Source organism: Pseudophryne corroboree, chromosome 8 (assembly GCF_028390025.1).
Source record: "Pseudophryne corroboree isolate aPseCor3 chromosome 8, aPseCor3.hap2, whole genome shotgun sequence".
In the NCBI taxonomy this organism is placed as follows: domain Eukaryota; kingdom Metazoa; phylum Chordata; class Amphibia; order Anura; family Myobatrachidae; genus Pseudophryne; species Pseudophryne corroboree.
The window spans coordinates 288,057,204-288,079,700 of record NC_086451.1 but is presented as its reverse complement, the minus strand read 5'-3'; the positions used below and the strand labels follow the sequence as shown (position 1 = coordinate 288,079,700).

The following is a 22,497-nucleotide window of genomic DNA, read 5'->3' as shown; positions in this document are numbered from 1 at the left end:
ATGCATCAGCGGATAACCCTGTCACCAAGGACAAGGGTGTCCCTCCTGTGGTGGTTGCAGAGTGCTCATCTTCTAGAGGGCCGCAGATTCGGCATTCAGGACTGGGTCCTGGTGACCACGGATGCCAGCCTGCGAGGCTGGGGAGCAGTCACACAGGGAAGGAATATCCAGGGCTTATGGTCAAGCCTGGAGACATCACTTCACATAAATATCCTGAAGCTAAGGGCCATTTACAATGCTCTAAGCTTAGCAAGACCTCTGCTTCAAGGTCAGCCGGTGTTGATCCAGTCGGACAACATCACGGCAGTCACCCACGTAAACAGACAGGGTGGCACAAGAAGCAGGAGGGCAATGGCAGAAGCTGCAAGGATTCTTCGCTGGGCGGAAAATCATGTGATAGCACTGTCAGCAGTATTCATTCCGGGAGTGGACAACTGGGAAGCAGACTTCCTCAGCACGACCTCCACCCGGGAGAGTGGGGACTTCACCCAGAAGTCTTCCACATGATTATAAACTGTTGGGAAAAACTCGACAGGTATTGCGCCAGGTCAAGGGACCCTCAGGCAATAGCTGTAGACGCTCTGGTAACACCGTGGGTGTACCAGTCAGTGTATGTGTTCCCTCCTCTGCCTCTCATACCCAAGGTACTGAGATTGATAAGATGGAGAGGAGTAAGCACTATATTCGTGGCTCCGGATTGGCCAAGAAGGACTTGGTAACCGGAACTTCAAGAGTTGCTCACGGAGGATCCGTGGCCTCTACCTCTAAGAAGGGACCTGCTCCAACAAGGACCCTGTCTGTTCCAAGACTTACCGCGGCTGCGTTTGACGGCATGGCGGTTGAACGCCGGATCCTGAAGGAAAAAAGGCATTCCGGATGAAGTCATCCCTATCCTGATCAAAGCCAGGAAGGATGTAACCGCAAAACATTATCACCGCATTTGGCGAAAATATGTTGCGTGGTGCGAGGCCAGTAAGGCCCGACGGAGGAAATTCAACTGGGTCGATTCCTACATTTCCTGCAAACAGGAGTGTCTATGGGCCTGAAATTGGGGTCCATTAAGGTTCAAATTTCGGCCCTGTCAATTTTCTTCCAAAAAGAACTAGCTTCAGTCCCTGAAGTTCAGACGTTTGTAAAAGGGGTACTGCATATACAGCCTCCTTTTGTGCCTCCAGTGGCACTTTGGGATCTCAATGTAGTTTTTTGGGTTCCAAAAGTCACATTGGTTTGAACCACTTAAATCTGTGGAGTTAAAATATCTCACATGGAAAGTGGTCATGCTGTTGGCCCTGGCCTGGGCCAGGCGCGTGTCAGAATTGGCGGCTTTATCCTGTAAAAGCCCTTATCTGATTTTCCATTCGAACAGGGCGGAATTGAGGACTCGTCCTCAGTTTCTCCCTAAGGTGGTTTCAGCGTTTCACCTGAACCAACCTATTGTGGTGCCTGCGGCTACTAGGGACTTGGAGGACTCCAAGTTGCTAGACGTTGTCAGGGCCCTGAAAATATATGTTTCCAGGACGGCTGGAGTCAGAAAATCTGACTCGCTGTTTATCCTGTATGCACCCAACAAGCTGGGTGCTCCTGCTTCTAAGCAGACTATTGCTCGTTGGATTTGTAGTACAATTCAGCTTGCACATTCTGTGGCAGGCCTGCCACAGCCAAAAATCTGTAAATGCCCACTCCACAAGGAAGGTGGGCTCATCTTGGGCGGCTGCCCGAGGGGTCTCGGCTTTACAACTTTGCCGAGCAGCTACTTGGTCAGGAGCAAATACGTTTGTAAAATTCTACAAAATTGATACCCTGGCTGAGGAGGACCTGGAGTTCTCTCAATTGGTGCTGCAGAGTCATCCGCACTCTCCCGCCCGTTTGGGAGCTTTGGTATAATCCCCATGGTCCTTACGGAGTCCCCAGCATCCACTTAGGACGTTAGAGAAAATAAGAATTTACTTACCGATAATTCTATTTCTCGTAGTCCGTAGTGGATGCTGGGCGCCCATCCCAAGTGCGGATTGTCTGCAATACTGGTACATAGTTATTGTTACCAAAAAATCGGGTTATTGCTGTAGTGAGCCATCTTTTCTAGAGGCTCCTCTGTTATCATGCTGTTAACTGGGTTCAGATCACAAGTTGTACGGTGTGATTGGTGTGGCTGGTATGAGTCTTACCCGGAATTCAAAATCCTTCCTTATTGTGTACGCTCGTCCGGGCACAGTATCCTAACTGAGGCTTGGAGGAGGGTCATAGGGGGAGGAGCCAGTGCACACCAGATAGTCCTAAAGCTTTCTTTAGATGTGCCCAGTCTCCTGCGGAGCCGCTATTCCCCATGGTCCTTACGGAGTCCCCAGCATCCACTACGGACTACGAGAAATAGAATTATCGGTAAGTAAATTCTTATTTTTTTACATATATTTGAACCGGCTCATTAGAGACGTATTACTACTACACAGAAGACTTATCTAAAGAGTGCCTTTGACAAAGGGACATATTATTCATTCTTTAGCGCTCAGTTTGTGATATAAGCGTGAACTTTTGTTTATTTCATTTTTGTTTATAAATGTGGTGACATTTATTTTCTAGCTTACTACACCAGAGCTGCTTCTGCGCCACCTAGGGAACTCTCCACACCACCTTCTCTTAAGCCCTGACCCAATCTGCCCAATTCTCTCTTTAATCCAATAAGAAACACCTACTTTGTGGAAAACTCCGACAATTTCCATGGTCTTATTTTCATACAATAATACCAGTTGGGAGCTATGAATACACACACAGTCAATCAGAAGTGGCTTGTTTGAAATATATGTTGTGTTTGTACAGTGGAGGGCAACCAGGCATCTACTGAATACAGTTACAAAGAATACAAAGAAGAGTGCCGGTCATCTATTTGTCAGTTCATTATAAGTCATTCCATGTAAATGGATCTTAATGCCTATCTTTAATTCAAAACTATCAACATCTAAATGACTTGAAACTTTTTGATCTCTGTATCACTAAATTGCCAACCTCTAAATGATTGCAATTACTGACTTGTCAAACGTTAATATGGTTAGAGAGCAGTTGCTTCACTATCCGAAATTCATTTAATTCTCCATTTACAGGTGCAAGAGGATTTGATGGTTTTCCAGGAGATGTTGGGCGAATGGGAAATCCAGGAAGCCCTGGACCAAAAGGTCTAGCAGGAGAATATGGCCGCCCGGGACAACCAGGTATACTGCCCTACTAATTTATATGTGCAGCACCAATAACCACGTAATGAGGTGCTTAGAAAACTGCGACTGAGGCTTTAGCCTTTATGAGTCCTCACCGTACTTTACGTGGAGTGACAATCTGGATATGGACTGTTGCTATCTATTTTTTAAGGGCTCACTGGGGAGGAAGATGAATCTTGTGGCAGAGTGACTTATATTTTGGATGGACACTGAAAGTGCAGTAGAAAAGCACAGAACGGTAATCAGTCCCTTTGCTCATTTTCAGGTTCTCCAGGGCTGCAGGGATTTAGAGGAAACCCTGGGCTTGTAGGAATCTCAGGTGTGCCAGGACCTCCAGGATTTCTCGGACCTGTAGGCAGTCCTGGTGTAAAAGGTAAAGCACATCCAATAATATTGTTTACAGCAAAAACAATACAGTATAGGTTACACTCAATTGCACAGTATCAGTATAAGTAGTGATGGCACCAAGTGTTTCACTTTCCTTATAGAGCCGGCAACTCCTAAAGTGAAATATATATATTTTTTAGAAGATGAGAGACCACAGGTGATATTAAACCAATCATCTGTGCGTTATAAGTCCCCCATACCCTTAGGGCTTGTACACATGGAGTTTCTTCCTTTCAGGTATGGACACTACAATTGTTTTTCACTAAAGACATGGGGGACACAGTAGTTCCCTCCCTTGGATGTCTCTCCAACAGTTGTTGACCTCATTTTATGACCATGGGACTGGACTTTTCATTCTTTACAAATATGTTAGATTAGGTCATTTATAGTATCATCTGTAGAAGTTGACAATTGTTTTACTGTTGGCCTGTAACTGCGAGGCTCATGGATTAGAGGTGTCCCTCACACAAACCCTGTCTGGCCTTGGTCTAGTAACATTTGTTATTATTTCTTGTTTAAGATAAGCCATAAACAGTAACATTGATTTATCCCAGTACTCTGTTTTTATTTATATGTTTTCTGTTCTGTGTTTTTTTCCTATTATTAAGATAGTATTAGTTTGGAAGTAATTTTTTTTTTTTTTTACATTTTTTCCAGGTTTTTCTGGATCTCCAGGACTGAATGGATTAAATGGCCTGCCTGGCACCAGGGGGTTACCTGGAACACCTGGTAATTACTGTTAATTAGACCTATTCGTTCATGTATTTATTCCATGTATTCAGTTTGCAGTTAAATCATTTATTGCTCATACATGTGACGAGACCACGCTTACAAGTGTAGGTGCCTGTATTTTTATTTTTTTCATACTGTTTATCCAGCGGTCTACTAGAAGTCCTCAGACTTTATATTCATTAAACGATTTGCGCTAATATTGTACAGGTTTGTTTGTACATGTTCCAGCCTGTGTGTACATTGAACAGGTTTGAACATACAGATGCGTCCTCATACATCTAGCCTCAATACGCCATGCAGCGCGGGATGCCTGGCGTGAGTGAGCTGCCAGGTCCAGTGTAACTCCGCCAACTTCGGAGGTCTTTTTTTTTTTGGGGGGGGGGGGGGCTGAAAATACATCTTATTCGCAACTAGGACGCATGAGGAGACTGATTCATTTGACATATGACACTTTTATATTGTGTATGACTGAGTCTGTATACGGAGCAGAACAGAATTTGTATTGGAAAAAAGCCAACAGCTGCTGCATCCTAGCACTGCATATACAGGTGCAGAGGCTCAGTCGCACACAGATATACAAGTGTGTCCTAGTTACATTAATTAATTAGCACAGTCTACTCGTCTGTCCTAGTTACATTGCATTGTGACTAAAACAGAGAGAGTGCCGTTGAAGTGAAACTACATAAATGCTTTAAAAATATACATATACTGTAGTTTAAAAAATGTTCTCATTGATGGCTTACCAACCTATACAGCAAATGCATATTTATTAACCAGTTATGTAGTTTGATTGTGAGCATCCAACTCATTTCTGTATTTAAGGTTTAGTGTACGTGTTCTGTTGTAGATTAATTGTATGGTATCGTGTTTAATGGTATTATAATTTTTTTCTTTTCTTATTACATTTATCTGTTCTTCAAGAGCGTTCTCTATTTTTTCCTCTTGGTTTGAACATGTTTCAGCTTAAATGGATGCATTTCAACAGTTTATTAATACTTTATATTAACACTAGTTACCAGCCCATCAAAATGATGGAAACTTAACAGCAATGTCAGTGCTGGCGGCTGTGTGCGCGCCTGAGCAGAGCAACAATTGAATTGCTCCTTCGGGTGCCATCGAGTGTCCTCTGGCATGCAAAACACTTGAATTCCCCGCTCCATAGAGGTGAGGAGCAGCGTTAGCCTTTCATTATATAGGATTTTTAACACAAATTAAACATTATAAAACACAAAAAACTAATTGAAGATTATGCCTTGAACAGTTGAATAAGTGAAATACAAAAATATTTTGAACCAGTTTGAATTTTAATGATCATAAAGTTATTTTATTTCTACGATGTGAGTTACAGCTACCCACAGTATTATATATGTCTATTTAAGAAATATTTATTTCCAGTTATTTATATAGCGCACACATATTCTGCAGCGCTTTACAGATAATATTTTGGCCATTCACATCATTCTCTGCCCCAGGGGAGCTTACAGTTTATATAGTCCCTATTACATGTACACGCAAACACATTCATGCTAGAGTTTTGTTGGGTTTTTTTTTGTGGAGAGCCAGTTGACCTACCAGTATATTTTGGACTTGGGAGGAAACCATCCGTACTGCCCAAGAAATAGATTCTGCAGATGCTTGAAATAGAGATTATCTGTTAAAATCTCTTATGACTAGTTGGACCAGTTTAAATAGTTATATTGTCATCTTATCTAACACCATGGGCCAAATGTAATAGAGTGAGAGTTTCAGAAAGTGAGGGATTTTGGTGTATATTCAATTAGGGTCGGATCCATTCCGACATGCATTTGTTGGAATGGATCCGACAACCCCTATTCAATCTCATCTCAATTCGACTTTTAAAAAGTCAAATTGAGATGAGGGACCCAGAGGAGGAGGGCGGGGAGAGCCACAGGGAGACCAGCGACCAGCGGGGACAGCCGCGGGCAGACGGAGGAGAACAGCGCAACAGCAACGCTGCAGGAGGAGGTCACACAGCCGCCAGACCTCACAGCAGTGTCCACCCGGCTCCAGCAAGCGTGACTTCACTTGCTGGAGCCGGGTGGATGCTGCCGTGAGTGGTGCTGCTGGGAGACATCCTGCTGCTGTGCTGTAGCGCTGATCTCCCCTGTATGCCTGCGACTCCCCCCCCCCCCCTCCTCTGGGTCCCACATCTCAGTCCGACATTTTTTTATCCTGTCGAATTTGGCCCCGTTTCACTCAAAAGTACGTGAATCGGCAGCTATACCGCCGATTCACGTACTGTTCGACAAGTCGAATTCCACGACTTGTCGAATAAAAACTGCTGGGACTGAATAGGTCGAATCACGATTCGACCTTTAAAAGTCGAAAACTGCCGTCTTTTCGACAGACGGCAGTTTTCGACCCTAATTGAATATACCCCTTGGTAAGGTTTTTCAGGTTTTTTTTAAAGTGACAATCATTTACACTGCAAAACCAGGTTGATCTTGCTGTGTAAATGATTGCCACTTTAAAAAAACAAACAAACTGCAAAACCTTACCAAATCTCTCACTTTTTGAAACTCTCACATTTGGCCCCAAATATGTAAATTTTTCATTATCATGAAGTCTGCATAGCAGTACAAAAGTACTTACAATTGTTTAGTTACAGTATACCCTTTTAACACATGTAGCTAAATCCCGAGTTTTTGTACATGAATGCGCATCAGCCCGGGATTTCTGCATGTGTGAATGCAAAATACACGGGACTCAGTCCCAGGTGGATCGCCCTTTACCAGTGTTCGGCTGAGACCCTGGAATTTGCTGGTTTTTAGACCTGGCAAATTCCCAGCAGCCTGTCTGAAAAAGGCTTTAGTCATTACAGCTTCTAATTACTGTTTCTTTAATTACCAGAACCTGACTCAGGCTATTGAATGACTTTTGTTTAGTATCTACAGTCCCAGCTGTAGAGAAGCACATACTAAGCTATTACTGCAGTACTGTATATGTAATCCTAGAGAGGGTAGTTTTTTTCTCTTCAGTAAATGCTTCCTATAGGAGGCCAGTAATAAAACAAATTGGAGGTAGCTGTCTCAGGCAGCAGCAAAGTTTAGGAGAAAGCCAAGAGAATAAGTAGGGACTTGTATGAAATTTGGAGGGGACCACCAAGGTTTCTACAGAGGGACACCCTAATGTGTCCTCACTTACACTGCCAGGTAAGTAGCCCAATCTATTTTTGTGAATCAGTAAGTTCCTGCCCACTCTCTGAACCTTGAGCTGTTAACTGCCCTGGTCTGTTTGCATCAGCAAAGTCATTAGCCGACCATCCCAATGTGATCCAGTGGTCAGTATTCAATTGAAGTCGGAACTGACGTCTAGTCATAAAGACGGCAGTTTCTGACTTTTTTAGGTCGAATCATGATTCGACCTATTCAATGTGGCTGTCGTTTTTCCAACTTGTCGGAAAACACATGGAACGGCGGATTAGCTGATGATCCACGTGTTTTGTCGGATTTGCGGCCAAATCCGACAGGTTTTAGTTTTGTTTTCGACAATGTCAATCCAACTTTAAAAAAAGTCGGGTTGACATTGTCGAAAACAGCCAAAACCTGTTGGATTTGGCCTCAAATTGAATACTGAACTGTTGGATCCTTTCTGTCGGAAGGGATCCGACATCAGTTGAACACTGCCCAGTGTGTATCACATTGGGATACAGTGTGTAGCTAGCCATAAGCCACTTATGGTAAATCTGGATGCATTTTTTTTTGTCAATTGTTACTCAAATAACTGTGTCATTTTCAAATTAAAGGTTTAAATGAAGCAGGACGACCGGGATCTCCGGGACTTTCAGGTCCTAAAGGAGAAAGAGGTTCTCCCAACACAGTGCCTGGACAACCAGGGTATAACGGTCCAAAAGGCAATGGTGGAGATCCAGGTAAGAACAAATCTCTGTGATCTGTAAACCAACGCTCACATTGTGCTGTAATGTCATGTATTGTCTGAATTTATTATCATGTTACATTTATTCTTCTTGTTTTTACTCAAGTATAAACCATTTTTATGTCAGTACCATGTAAAATACACTTACAGCATTGTGGGAAATGAATCATATACTTGCTACAAATATGGATTACTCTTTTTGGGTGTGGTATGTTAGATAGAATAGACTTAGGTTGACAGTGTCTAGGTCGACCACTATTGGTTGACAAAAAGTAGGTCGACATGTACTAGGTCGACATAAAAAAAAGGTCGACATGAGTTTTTTTACATTTGTTTGGTGTCGTTTTCTACGTAGAGTGACGGGGTACCCCAATTAGTGCACCGTGTCTCCTCGCAGGACTTTCTTCGCTCGCCATGCTTCGGGCAAGGTGCTTCGCTCCGCTACCGCTGCGTTCGGCACAGGTTACCATTCCCAATTGTAGTCCACGTGGATCGTAAAGTATGAGAGAGTTAAAAAATGAAGACAAATGGGAAAAACTCATGTCAGCCTTTTGTCATGTTGACCTAGTACATGTCGACCTAGAGACCATGTCGACCTCCTTACTGTCGACCAATAGTGGTCGACCTAGAAACTGTCGACCTAAGTCTTGTCGATCTAGAGACCAGATCCCACTCTTTTTATACATATATGTGCTATAGTGATGCCACTAGTTCCTAGTGAATTGGTTGAATTTTGGTTTATGCTCTTAAAGTTGTGGATAAAATGTATTATATGCTCTACAGACATAGGGGGTCATTCCGAGTTGATCGCTAGCTGCCGTTGTTCGCTGCGTAGCGATCATTGAAATAAGCAGCTAATCTGCGCATGCGTATGCACTGCAATGCGCACGCACGTCGTACGGGTACGAAGTCCTTTGTGGTTTTGCACTGGTTCTAGCGACGATTCCAATCGCACAGCCGAACGCAAGGAGATTGACAGGAAGGGGTCGTTTATGGGTGTCACCTGACCGTTTTCTGGGAGTGGTTGGAAAAACACAGGCATTGCCGGGCGTTTGCTGGGTGTGTATCTGACGTCATTACCGTGTCACTCGTCGCAGCAATCATCGCACAGGATAAGTAACTACAGGGCTGGTCTTGTTTTGAACAAAATGTGTTTGCAGGCGCTCTGCTGCACAGATGTTCGCACTCCTGCAAATCGAAAATACACTCCCCCCCGTGGGCGGCGACTATGTCTTTGCACGGTTGCTAAAAACTGCTAGCTAGCGATCAACTCGGAATGACCCCCATAATTACCACAGTTTAACGTTCAAGAATGAGGCCTAATGTATGCTGAATATAAATGATGTGAATCTTTGTGTGGTACATCATGTTCTGTCTTCATGTTATAGTAATACCTAAAACATGTATTTTTCAGGCTTGCCTGGTGTTCCTGGGCCTCCTGGACCTCCTGGGCCACCAGGAGCCACCAATGTCATACCTGGGTTACCTGGAGATCCTGGACCTGCTGGAAGAGATGGGGAGTTAGGTATGCTTAGAACCCTGATCATCATCTGCATCATGCATTCATCTAGCACCGTAAACATCATCTAATTCATGTATTCATCCAACTGATTAACCTGTAGTTGGGCATATGATTATTATACTGTATATAAAATGATCATTATAATTGAAAAGTATTTGTAAAGCACAATATAGGAAATACAAGCTGCTTTAGAACATTAAGTACTTGGATACAGACAGTGGTAAAGCCAGAACTACCCTATAGCAACATTTTGAAGGGCCCCCTGTCCCAATGCTTCTAGAGAGACACACCTCTCCACAGCAGCTGTTCATTTTTGCCTCATAATAGTGCCTTATAGTGTTATGCCCATAGTTGTAGTCTGGTTTATTTTATGAACCATAGCAGCGCTCTAGGTCACATTATGCCACATTGTAGGGCTGCCAGTACATATTATGTGACACAGTATCCCCAATTCACATTATGACATATAGGGGGGCGATTTAGTCACAATTCAATTGTGTTTGGGCACCCATGCATATCGCACATGTCACATCAAAACAGGGGTTGCCGCGCAAACCGGCCAAACCCACCTAAAGTCCTGCTTTGGGCTTCCAAACTCCTGCTTTGGATAGCGAAAGTGCAGACTTAGCGCGCATTTCTTCTCGCACATCAGTTGGCTACAAGAAGAAATACCTCCACGACTAATGGACATCTAAAAAGAGCAAAAATTAATTTGCTCTGTTATTGCGCCCCATAGTGGCTTCCACATGGAAACACAATTGACAGTATCCCCAGTTCATATTGTGCCGCATTACAGTGTCCTCCCATTCATATTATGTTACATTACAGTGCCCTCCAGTTCATGTTATACCATACTACAATAAGCAAGTCAGATTATGGCACTGTAATGTGGCATAATGTGAACGGTTCAAATTATGCCACATTCCAGTGTCCATTAACATCAACTACAACACCTCTCACTGAAAACTGAATGTCATTACATTCAGGCTGCTAAAGGGATCAGAGCCAATTGCTTAGCAGTCAAATCCGAAAAGTTGGTATGCAACTATATAACCTGGGTAAGGGGCAATCCTTAGCACCTGGGCCCCATACCAATGGCATCCCCTATAGCTTCACCTATGATACAGCTATTGAATTAGAAGCATTTGCTGGAAGGGAACCAGAGTGCATTTAGAATGGAGAAAAGAAACACTAGAGCAGATGGGAGCTTACCTTGAAGCTGCATGGAGGAAGCCATGTCAGATGACGCATCTTTATTGGTCAAAACGTGCAACAAAAATTCTGCAAAAATGCAGAAATAATACAGTATGAAGGTAAGAGTGACATAATATTCAGGAATGCAATCTGCAAGAAAATTGTACAACTCACTGTGGCCTACAGAGAGGCATGACAGCTAAGACTAGTACTGAAGACTCTGGCCCATTACCAGCCTGGTACTATTTCCTGCCCAAGGTGGATTCCAGTCATACAAATATCTAGTATGCTTTGACACATTGGGGGTCATTCCGAGTTGATCGCTCGCTAGCAGATTTTAGCAGCATTGCACACGCTAAGCCGCCGCCCTCTGGGAGTGTATCTTAGCTTAGCAGAATAGCGAACGAAAGATTAGCAGAATTGCGAATAGAAATTTCTTAGCAGTTTCTAAGTAGCTCGAGACTTACTCCTACACTGCGATCAGCTCAGGCCGTTTCGTTCCTGTTTTGACGTCACAAACACGCCCTGCGTTCGGCCAGCCACTCCCCTGTTTCTCCAGACAATCCCGCGTTTTTTCCTGGCACGCCTGCTTTTTTCCGCACACTCCCAGAAAACGTCCAGTTTCCGCCCAGAAACACCCACTTCCTGTCAATTACACTCCGATCACTGCAACGATGAAAATTCTTCGTTCGGACGTGAGTAAATCTAAGTTTTGTGTCAAAATACTTAGCGCATGCGCACTGCGCACCATGCGCATGCGCATTTTAGCCTTAATCGCTCCGTTGCGAAAATCGGCAACGAGTGATCAACTCGGAATGACCCCCATTGTCAGCTAAAGTATGTGTGCATGTATTGTCCAACATGTATATAGGCATCGCTCGTGTCCATGTAGTGTAAACACTTTAAAAAAACATAGGTACGAAGTGGATCAATGTCTGATTATATTCTAAAAGTCGAATATTATTTATAACTGATTTCTTAAAATGTTGGCATGTTTTCAGGATTGCCTGGCCGCCCTGGCCCTCGTGGTCCCGCTGGTCCAGCCTCCAATCAAGGAGATACGGGAGATCCCGGAATACCTGGATCATCTGGAAGACCTGGTGCAAATGGAGATCAAGGGATTCCAGGAAGTCCTGGCAGCTCTGGGGCCCCAGGAGTAAAAGGTGTGTGCAATATGTGTGTGTACATATATGTATATGTGTGAGTTTATGTGTGTGAGCATGTGTGCAATAGGTTCATGTCCCTGCAGGTCATTTTAAACTTCTGACCGTCACATTATATATATATATATATATATATATATATATATATATAGGTACAAGTGACGGCGGCACTCACGGATTTCTTCAATGCAATAACTGAGATCACTCGGTACTGCTTAGGCTTAACGTTTCGGTTTTATTCAACCGTCATCAGAAGATACAAAATATGACTTAAAACAATCCTACCTTTATACTCTAAACACCTCCCACGTGCACAGTCCCCGGCAGGCGCCGCCGGACTTACTTCCGGGTACGTCATCACTTGGAGACAAACAGAGTCAATGTGATGACGTTCACCGGACCAGTGAATTAAACCATCACCATGGAAACAGTAATGCAAAACGGACTCATTTACAAAGCTGGAAACAGAATAATAATTTATATAATATATATGTACTTATAGATACCTCTATGCTGAGATGTTCATTATAAGCCTGTCTATCAATACAAAAAATACAATTATTGATTACAAATAAACTTTTTTCATCAAAAATACAGTCTATATACTATAGGAAACATGTAAGTGACAATGTCTCATTAAGGCCGTTGGGAGCCACCGTATTAAGTCGGTGTATCCAACGTGCCTCCTTTTGCAACAGAATTTTCTGCCTATCTCCTCCTCGTTTAGTTAAAGGGACATGTTCCAACATTTTATACCGTAAAGTGGCTAGACTGTGTTGGCGTGCTTTAAAATGTTTTGCTACCGGTTGGTCCACTTGCTTACCCTCCAGTATCTGCTTTATTGCACTCCTATGCTGGCTCATGCGTACCTTAAAAAGGCAGGACGTTTTGCCTATATAGTAGAGCCCACATGGGCATTTAATGCAATATATTACAAAGTCACTAGTACAGGTGAGAACTTGTTTGATTTTATTCTTGATTCCGGTATGCGGATGTGTTATGTAATCACCGGTTTCAAGATACTGACAAGTAACACAGCCAGTGCATTTATAATTCCCTGGTTTTCTTACTAGAAATGTGGCAGTCTCAGTGGCAACTTGTCGTGAGATGTCGTTGTGTACAACTATATCTCGTATGTTGCTACCCCTCCTATAGCACGACATCAATTTACTGGAGCTAATACTTGAGAGATCTGGATCCCTCTGTATTATGGGCCATATTCTTTTAGCTGTTTTATTAATTATCTGACTAGATGTAGTATAGTCATTCACACAGACAACGGTATTCTTGTCCTGTTTTGTCTTTGAAACCGTTACTGCAACGGGAATTTTTGGTTGAGACATGGCCTTTTTTCTGGCTGATCTTAACAGTTCACCATTGTAGCCCCTCTCCAAAAATCTGGAAGTCATAAGGTCCATTTGTTTATTTTCTTCATCTGTACTGCTACAAATCCGGTGTACCCGTAGGTACTGTGAGTACGGAAGACCATTTTTCAAAGGTTTTGGATGATGGCTAGAGGCCAATAGTAAACTGTTAACATCAGTCGGCTTCTGATAAATGGTAGTAATAAATGTGCCATTTTTTCTAATAATTTTCACATCCAGGAAATTAATGGTTTCCACCTGTATGTCAAAAGTGAATTTGATGGAGTCATCCATCAAATTTACTTGATGCATCATGTCTATGAACGCCTCACGTGACCCTGTCCATAACATGAACACGTCATCAATATAGCGAGTGTACATAGCTATATTGGATTTATACTGGGGATTGGAAAAAAATAATGCCTGTTCCACACAAAACATGAAGGCATTAGCATATGCCAGTGCGGCACAAGACCCCATCGCACAGCCTTTTATTTGTTGAAAAAATTCATTATTAAATAAAAAGTAATTCCTATTCAGTATTAGCTGCATCAAACTCATAAAAAATTGGATCACGGGACCTGTAAATTTGGAATTGCCATCTATGAGGTTGCTCACAGCTTCCAGACCCCGACCATGCGGGATGCTGGTGTACAAGCTGACAACGTCCGCCGTGCATAACCAGCAAGTGTCAGGAAGATTGTCAACCTCCCGTAATTTTTGTAAAAATGTAGAGGTGTCCTTTAAATAGGTTGCCTCACTTTGTATCACTGGCTGCAAGAAATAATCAACATATTTGGATACATTAGAGTACAATGAACCCCTGGCAGATATTATCGGCCGTCCAGGGGGACGGACCGGATCTTTATGTAATTTGGGGATTGTGTAAAAAACTGGCACACAGGGTGCCGGAACCATTAGTGCTGAACGTGTGCTGCTGGAAATAATTCCCTCTTTCACAGCTTTCTCTAATAGCAAATTAAGTTCATTAACATATTTACTAGTAGGATCAGATACCAATCTAGTGTAAACAGAAGTGTCATTTAGCTGTCTATATGCTTCCAATTTGTAGTCGGCAAGATCCTGTACCACTATGCCTCCCCCTTTATCGGCGGGGCGCACAGTGATATCAGGATATGTCGACAGGTGGTGTAAAGCCTCCCGCTCAGCTGATGTAATATTGGAGGTGCATTGCTTACTGCTAATATCACAAGTATCAATACAATCAGACATGGTTTTGGTAAATACCTTAATTGCTGCATTGGTAGAATATGGATCAAAGGTAGACTTTGGCCTAACAGGACAATCATCCATCCTTGATACATCAGGCTTAGAATTAAAAAATTCTCTAAGGCGTAATTGCCTATTAAATCTACATAAATCTACCTTACTGTCAAATGTCCTATGCGGGTTTGTAGGCACAAAGTTCAGTCCTTTAGATAGTATGCTGACCTCAGCATTGGTCAATGTCCGTGAAGACAAATTATGTACTACTTCTTGGACTTTGTTCCTTTTCCTCCCCTCCCTTTCGCACTGCCTGCCTCGTCTGGTTCTTGATCGACCGGTCCTTCGCGTTGTGCACTGGTTTTCACACCTAAAGGGGCATGCTGTGTACGTGGACGTCGTTGGGAAGAAGCAGCGTCGGTTTCGCTGTTAGAAGTACCACTGGAGGTTTCACCTTCCAGCGGGAAGCGACGAGATCTTCTGTACGGCCTCTGTCGATAAGGGTGGGTTTTAACTAATGGGTTATTAGCCCACACATAGACTTTATTTTCCACATAGTCTTTTGTGACAGTAGCAAGCTTCTTGGTTTTAAATTTGATAAGGTCTGATTTATACTTGTCCACCTGTTGCGTTAACTTCGACAACCAGTCTCCACTGCTGTCAGCACTTAATATTGGTATAGTGGTTAATTCTAACTCCCTTATCTTCGTGCGGGTCTGCTCCAACTCCCTGGTGGCTTCTTCCACCACTAACAGGATGAGGTCAAACGAAGCCTTATTGAGCACTGCGGCCCATATGCGGCAGAATTCCGGATTATATCTCCCTATAGTGGGAGTATTGCGTATCCGGAATCCCCTCGGTAACATCCTGTCACGGTAATAATCTGAGAGACAGACCCCATGTAGATAATAATCCGTTTCTCGATTTTTCAATTTCAATAGTTGTGCAAACAACTGCTCTGCAGAGTCATCCGCTGTAGTAGATTTAAACTTATCTTTAATGAGGATACGTTCTGCATCAATGTCCGACAACGAGAGAAAATCACCCTGTGGCAAACGCGTTTGCCGGAATCCAGGTATATCCTCTTGTAACGTGTCCATGTTGCGTTACTGACAAACAAGACAAACGATGTGGTTGTTGAAATGACGCTTGTGGCAAATAACCAACAGCGGTGCCTTAAAGAGAGCCTCGTTATGGCAGACGAGCTCAATAGTATATGTAAGAGGTATTCGGCACTCACTTTCAGAAAAAGTCTCACCTCACCGGGTGCCCTCCAGGCTTTGGTAGCAATGCAGGTACAAGTGACGGCGGCACTCACGGATTTCTTCAATGCAATAACTGAAATCACTCGGTACTGCTTAGGCTTAACGTTTCGGTTTTATTCAACCGTCATCAGAAGATACAAAATATGACTTAAAAAGGAGGCACGTTGGATACACCGACTTAATACGGTGGCTCCCAACGGCCTTAATGAGACATTGTCACTTACATGTTTCCTATAGTATATAGGCTGTATTTTTGATGAAAAAAGTTTATTTGTAATCAATAATTGTATTTTTTGTATTGATAGACAGGCTTATAATGAACATCTCAGCATAGAGGTATCTATAAGTACATATATATTATATAAATTATTATTCTGTTTCCAGCTTTGTAAATGAGTCCGTTTTGCATTACTGTTTCCATGGTGATGGTTTAATTCACTGGTCCGGTGAACGTCATCACATTGACTCTGTTTGTCTCCAAGTGATGACGTACCCGGAAGTAAGTCCGGCGGCACCTGCCGGGGACTGTGCACGTGGGAGGTGTTTAGAGTATAAAGGTAGGATTGTTTTAAGTCATATTTTGTATCTTCTGATGACGGTTGAATAAAACCGAAACGTTAAGCCTAAGCAGTACCGAGTGATTTCAGTTATTGCATTGAAGAAATCCGTGAGTGCCGCCGTCACTTGTACCTGCATTGCTACCAAAGCCTGGAGGGCACCCGGTGAGGTGAGACTTTTTCTGAAAGCGAGTGCCGAATACCTCTTACATATATATATATATATATATATATATATATATATAAAACTCCCAAGTCCGGCACTCGAACTGACAAAAGATTTACTTCACCGGGTGCCCTCCAAAGACGCCTCCCAAGCCGGCAATGTATAGACAACGGGCGGCACTCCGATTATGACGTAAAAGTAGACACAAAGACTGTGGCTTACAACAGCTACGTTTCAGCTCTTTAATGAGCTTTTTTCAAGCGCAACACAAATGAACACAAATACCACTTATATAGCACTTCCCACCACCACACGTCACTAGTGACCAGGACCAGGTTTCCGGTCAATCAAGTCAGGATCACCTGGGGAAGGTCATTATACAAGTACAAAAAAAAAACAGATTAAAACCGGGACTGTTACTTAGAGAAACTATAACATATCAAATATATAGAACTGCACAAGTACATAAAGTTTACCATAGTGTATATTGCATAATTCCACATGTATCAATAATATCTCAAATTTGCTCTACAAGACACAGAGATACATAGCGAACTGAATTCTACTCAATTTATACAAGTGTGTAAAGAATAACAACTTACATTGTTTCATATACATCAAAAAATGTAACCATACACAAGAAGTAATCCAGTTGCTGAAATAATGTTACATACATGATTGGCTGTGCGAGGCAAGAGTATAACATATAGAGAATTATATAAAGCAGTGCAAGCCAAGTGTCTCACTTAACCCACGAGGTACCAAAGTACCTAATATCTCTGTGTCTTGTAGAGCAAATTTTAGATATTATTGATACATGTGGAATTATGCAATATACACTATGGTAAACCTTATGTATTTGTGCAGTTCTATATATTTGATATGTTATAGTTTCTCTAAGTAACAGTCCCGGTTTTAATCTGTTTTTTTTGTACTTGTATGATGACCTTCCCCAGGTGATCCTGACCTGATTGTCCGGAAACCTGGTCCTGGTCATTAGTGACGTGTGGTGGTGGGAAGTGCTGTATAAGTGGTATTTGTGTTCATTTGTGTTGTGCTTGAAAAAAGCTCATTAAAGAGCTGAAACGTAGCTACTGTAAGCCACAGTCTTCGTGTCTTCTTTTAGGTCATAATGGGAGTGCCGCCTGTGGTATATATATATATATATATATATATACACACACACACATGCAGTAAGGTTGCACTCACATTATCTAAAGACTATTGTCACAACTGAGGGCCTGAGCTGACGGGAGGCAGCCACAGTTGTAGGGGCTGAGATGTAACGGAACCTGGGAGGTTGTATCAGACCCCTAGACATGTAAGTAACATGTAGAATAACTGCCCGAAGGCGTGACCACGACAACCAGGATAAAAGTCAATGATGTTTATTATGACAAACTCCGTAACACAGCAGCAGTAAAGGAAACATAAAAGTCAACAGAGGATAAATACAATTCCTGGGTACTACAGGGTGGCAAGGGCCACAGGCACTGGTAGAGTGAGACAGTTCTTATAATCTTCTATTTGGAAAGTCCTTACCAGACCTGACTGTAGCAATGGAGAGAACCCAGGATCGTACCAGCTGGTGTTCCAGGAAAGGCTGGGTTGCTGAAGATAAAACGGCTGCTGTGGATACTGGCTGGAACCAGACTGTTGTTGGTACGGAGTGGATACTGGCTGGAACCAGTTAAATAATAAACGAACTTGAGAGCGATGAAATAATAATGAAGTTTTTAAGAGCGGTGAAATAATAATACCGGTGGAGAGTGGTAAACTGCAGAAAGGACACCGGCCCTTTAAGAGAAGCTGTACACTGCTGGAAGCTGGGCTGGAAGCAGGTGATTGATGAAGTTTGGAGTTTGAGAGCGGTGAAATAATAATACCGGTGGAGAGTGGTAAACTGCAGAAAGGACACCGGCCCTTTAAGAGAAGCTGTACACTGCTGGAAGCTGGGCTGGAAGCAGGTGATTGTTGTAACTGGAAACAGGTGAGTCCAGAATGGATCGGAGAGTCAGGCTACACCGCAGATGGAATGCTGGTGCGGGTCTCTATAGCAGAAGTCTGGAGACAGGAGCTGGAACCTGGAAGACAACCACAGGAGAGAGACAAACTGGAACTAGGTTAGACAACCAAAGCACTGACGCCTTCCTTGCTCAGGCACAGCTTACTTATACCTGCAGCAAGGAAGGGGTTGGCTAGGCAATTATGCAAATCAACAATACAGACAGCAGATTGGTGGAAATGCTCAGATGACAAAATCCAAGATGGCTGCGCCCATGCAGACACTTGGAGGGAAGTTTGGTTTGTAATCCATGTGAGAATTGAAACAGTAATGGCGACGCCGGCCACAGGAGACAGGAGACGCCAGACTGACAAGCGCACATTTAACCACGCGGGCACAGCGGAGGCCGCGGCTGATGAAATCACCACTCTGACATTCTGCATGTGGAAACTCAGGAACAGCGGGATCCGGTCCTGGAACGCTGAGCCAGCCTTAGGAGGCATCTGAAGGGTAAGTAATGGCGTCCAGATACCCGGATCGTGACAACTATCCAACAGCTGGGGTGTCCTCCAAATGCCAAGGTATCATAAAATAAAGATAATTCCAAAGGAGGCACTCTCCAGACTCTCTTCACAAAGATTTATTTAATGCAAAACCGAATAAATTATAATGTGGTATACTCAGCTTCTCTCAAACATTTTCAGCCCACAATGGGCCTTCATCAGGAGGCACAACATCACATCTCAGTTACAACAGGAGTGTACTCCTCTAAATGATCGAGCAGCAGAGCTGGTTATGCCTGTCTGGCTCCTAAAATACCCTAAACTAATCAAAAAAAGGCGCAATCCAATGATGTCATTCTGTTCAATAGAGACCAGCCTAAACATATACAAAGCAGTTCATTATAAACGTAAGGAGACTAAATAAATCAATACCATTTATGCACCGGCGCCTGCACCCGCCCATGTCCGCCAGCCAACCTCAGACAAAACTTCCATCGATATCTAGCTCGATTGCGGACGATCGCGTCCGTTCCACTTCCGGCTTCCGGTCAATGGAACGCAAGCCAGAAGTAATGATCGGCGCTAACCCACAGGGAGAGGAAACTTACAGTGTTGGCACGCAAACAAGAAGTGATCCAGCACGCCGGTGCATGTCTAATAAAGACCAGAGGCGCATTGGCCATAGGGTTTACAGGGAAGATTCCCGGTGGGCCGACGCACCTGCGGGGCCAGTTTTGTTTGAGGACATGTGGTCCTATTTATAGAATATGAATAAGATGCAAAATAATTTGCATATATGAAAATGACTTTGCCACTTAGCCTGTGATTGCAGATGATCTAGTGTATGCTCTGTTTGCCTGCTTGGCTGACATATAAGATTGAGTGAATAGTGCTTGGGATACGGTTGGTGTAATAAGCAAGAAAATATATCCTTCTAAAGAATGATATAGTTTCTTAAATTCTGAAGGTGTATCATATAATGTGCTCATAATATTTATTTTATTTCCTTTTAACTTCCCCCTTGATGCTAGACATGCCCACTATCTGGAAAGTCTTGGGGGGAGGGTGCTGCCGCCATGGCCCATGGCTAGACCTTACACCTCTGATGCTGCCCATGTGGGGCCACTAGTACAAATTTTTCCAGGGCCGCTTTTTGTTCCCAATCCGCCCCTGATAAAGACCATCAAAATACAGACAACGAATAAAATGGGGCACTATTTTTATATTTAAAAAGAGCCTATGTACCTGCATCATAGATATCTTAATAAAGCCAGCAGGTACATAGGCTCTTTTTAAATATAAAAATAGTGCCCTTGACATTTTATTCGTTGTCTGTATTTTGATGGTCTTTATTAGACATGCATCGGCGTGCTGGATCACTTCTTGTTTGCGTGCCAGCACTGTAAGTTTCCTCTCCCTGTGGGTTAGCGCCGATCATTACTTCTGGCTTGCGTTCCATTGGCCGGAAGCCGGAAGTGGAACGGACGTGATCGTCCACAATCGAGCTAGATAGCGATGGAAGTTTTGTCTGCTTGTATATGTTTAGGCTGGTCTCTATTGAACAGAATGATGACATCATTGGATTGCGCCTTTTTTTGATTAGTTTGGGGTATTTTAGGAGCCAGACAGGCATAACCAGCTCTGCTGCTGGAACATTTAGAGGAGTACACTCCTGTTGTAACTGAGATGTGATGTTGTGCCTCCTGATGAAGGCCCCTTGTGGGCTGAAAATGTTTGAGAGAACATTATTTTTTATTCAGTTTTGGATTCAACAAATCTTTGTGAAGAGAGTCTGGAGAGTGCCTCCTTTGGAATTATCTTGCTATGGATTCATGTGAAGTAACTGACATGCTTGATAATGTTGAGCTGTTGACTAGTAATAAATAATACGTGTGTCTAATATACAATGGGGTCTTTTATCTGAAAATCCATTATGCAGAGTATTCTGAAACCTACAGAGAAAATATAGGAAATTGTTGCTGCCGTCCTGCGAGTTAACCAAATGCAAACATGACCTTCCTACAGGCACTATAAGGATCTCTGAATACTTAAGAGGGGAATGTCAGGGGCAGTGTGGGGAAAATGAGACTCCATTACTATCAGCCTGTTTTCAGGATAAAGGAAAATGGAAATATAGTACAGGCTAATAGACAATCACATTTAAAAAAAATTTTACATAGCTGTCAGTGTTTTAACAATCAATTTTCTTGCCCTGATTAGGTCTAAGGGGTGATCCTGGTTTCATTGGAGGTCCTGGTAGAGAAGGTCCTGTAGGAGATATGGGATTTCCCGGTCCAAAGGGAGAAAAGGGGAACCCAGGTGAGTATTTTGACATGACATTACAAAATCAGTGTAATGCTTAATGCAGTTTTCAAATGAATGAAATTAATGGAACTGGAGCTTTTTGAAAACAATTTAAATACATAACATAAAGGTTGCTATTTGTATCTTTACAAGCCATCATTTTCATTTACTTCTCACATTATTTAAATTTTAAATACAACAGATTTTAAATACATTATGTAAGTAGACGACAAAGGCACACGTAATTTTTAGTTTTCAAATGTCTTATTGGCCACCATATAATAAAGAGTAATGACCATTCCCTAAATTGTAGCCATTTTCCCCCACAGGTTTACCGGGTCCTGAAGGACTTCCAGGTCTACCTCCACTTGATGATTTTCAGGTTCCTGTTGGAACGCCTGGTCTGCCTGGAATTAATGGTTTTGATGGTGGGGCTGGAGACCGTGGTCTACAAGGAACACCAGGACCAGTTGGTAAGGATAAAAAAAGCAGAGTAATATTTAAACATTGCGTTTTCTCTTACGTCCTAGAGGATGCTGGGGACTCCAAAAGGACCATGGGGTATAGACAAGATCCGCAGGAGCTTGGGCACACTGAAAAGACTTAAACTGGGTGTGAACTGGCTCCTCCCTCTATGCCCCTCCTCCAGACCCCAGTTAGACTTTGTGCCCAGGACTGACTGGACACTAACTAGGGGAGCTCTCCTGAGTTTTTCTAGAAAATACTTTTGTTAGGTTTTTTATTTTCAGGAAGACCTGCTGGCTACAGGCTCCCTGCATCGTGGGACTGAGGGGAGAGAAGCAGACCTACTTCTACTTAGTTAAGGGCTCTGCTTCTCGGCTACTGGACACCATTAGCTCCAGGGGGTTCGATCACTTGGTGCGCCTAGCTGCTTGTTCCCGGAGCCACGCCGTCAATCCCCTCACAGAAGTTAGAAGACTGAAGTCGGGTGAGTATGAGAAGAACCGAAGACTTCAGGACGGCAGAAGACTTCAGTAACGGAAGGTA

General features: G+C 43.0%; 1 protein-coding gene across 4 annotated transcripts in view; it reads left to right on the top strand.

Annotated features, from left to right (window-relative positions):
- The window catches only part of COL4A6 (collagen type IV alpha 6 chain), a 445,180-nt gene that overhangs the window by 406,032 nt on the left and 16,651 nt on the right, over positions 1-22,497 (top strand). For all 4 annotated transcript variants that reach the window (XM_063937284.1, XM_063937285.1, XM_063937286.1 and 1 more), the window contains 8 exons: positions 3,096-3,203; positions 3,472-3,579; positions 4,251-4,322; positions 8,092-8,217; positions 9,637-9,747; positions 11,940-12,101; positions 21,406-21,504; positions 21,819-21,962. In XM_063937284.1, coding sequence (XP_063793354.1) covers positions 3,096-3,203; positions 3,472-3,579; positions 4,251-4,322; positions 8,092-8,217; positions 9,637-9,747; positions 11,940-12,101; positions 21,406-21,504; positions 21,819-21,962 — 930 coding nt within the window. The remainder of the gene's footprint in view (positions 1-3,095; positions 3,204-3,471; positions 3,580-4,250; positions 4,323-8,091; positions 8,218-9,636; positions 9,748-11,939; positions 12,102-21,405; positions 21,505-21,818; positions 21,963-22,497) is intronic.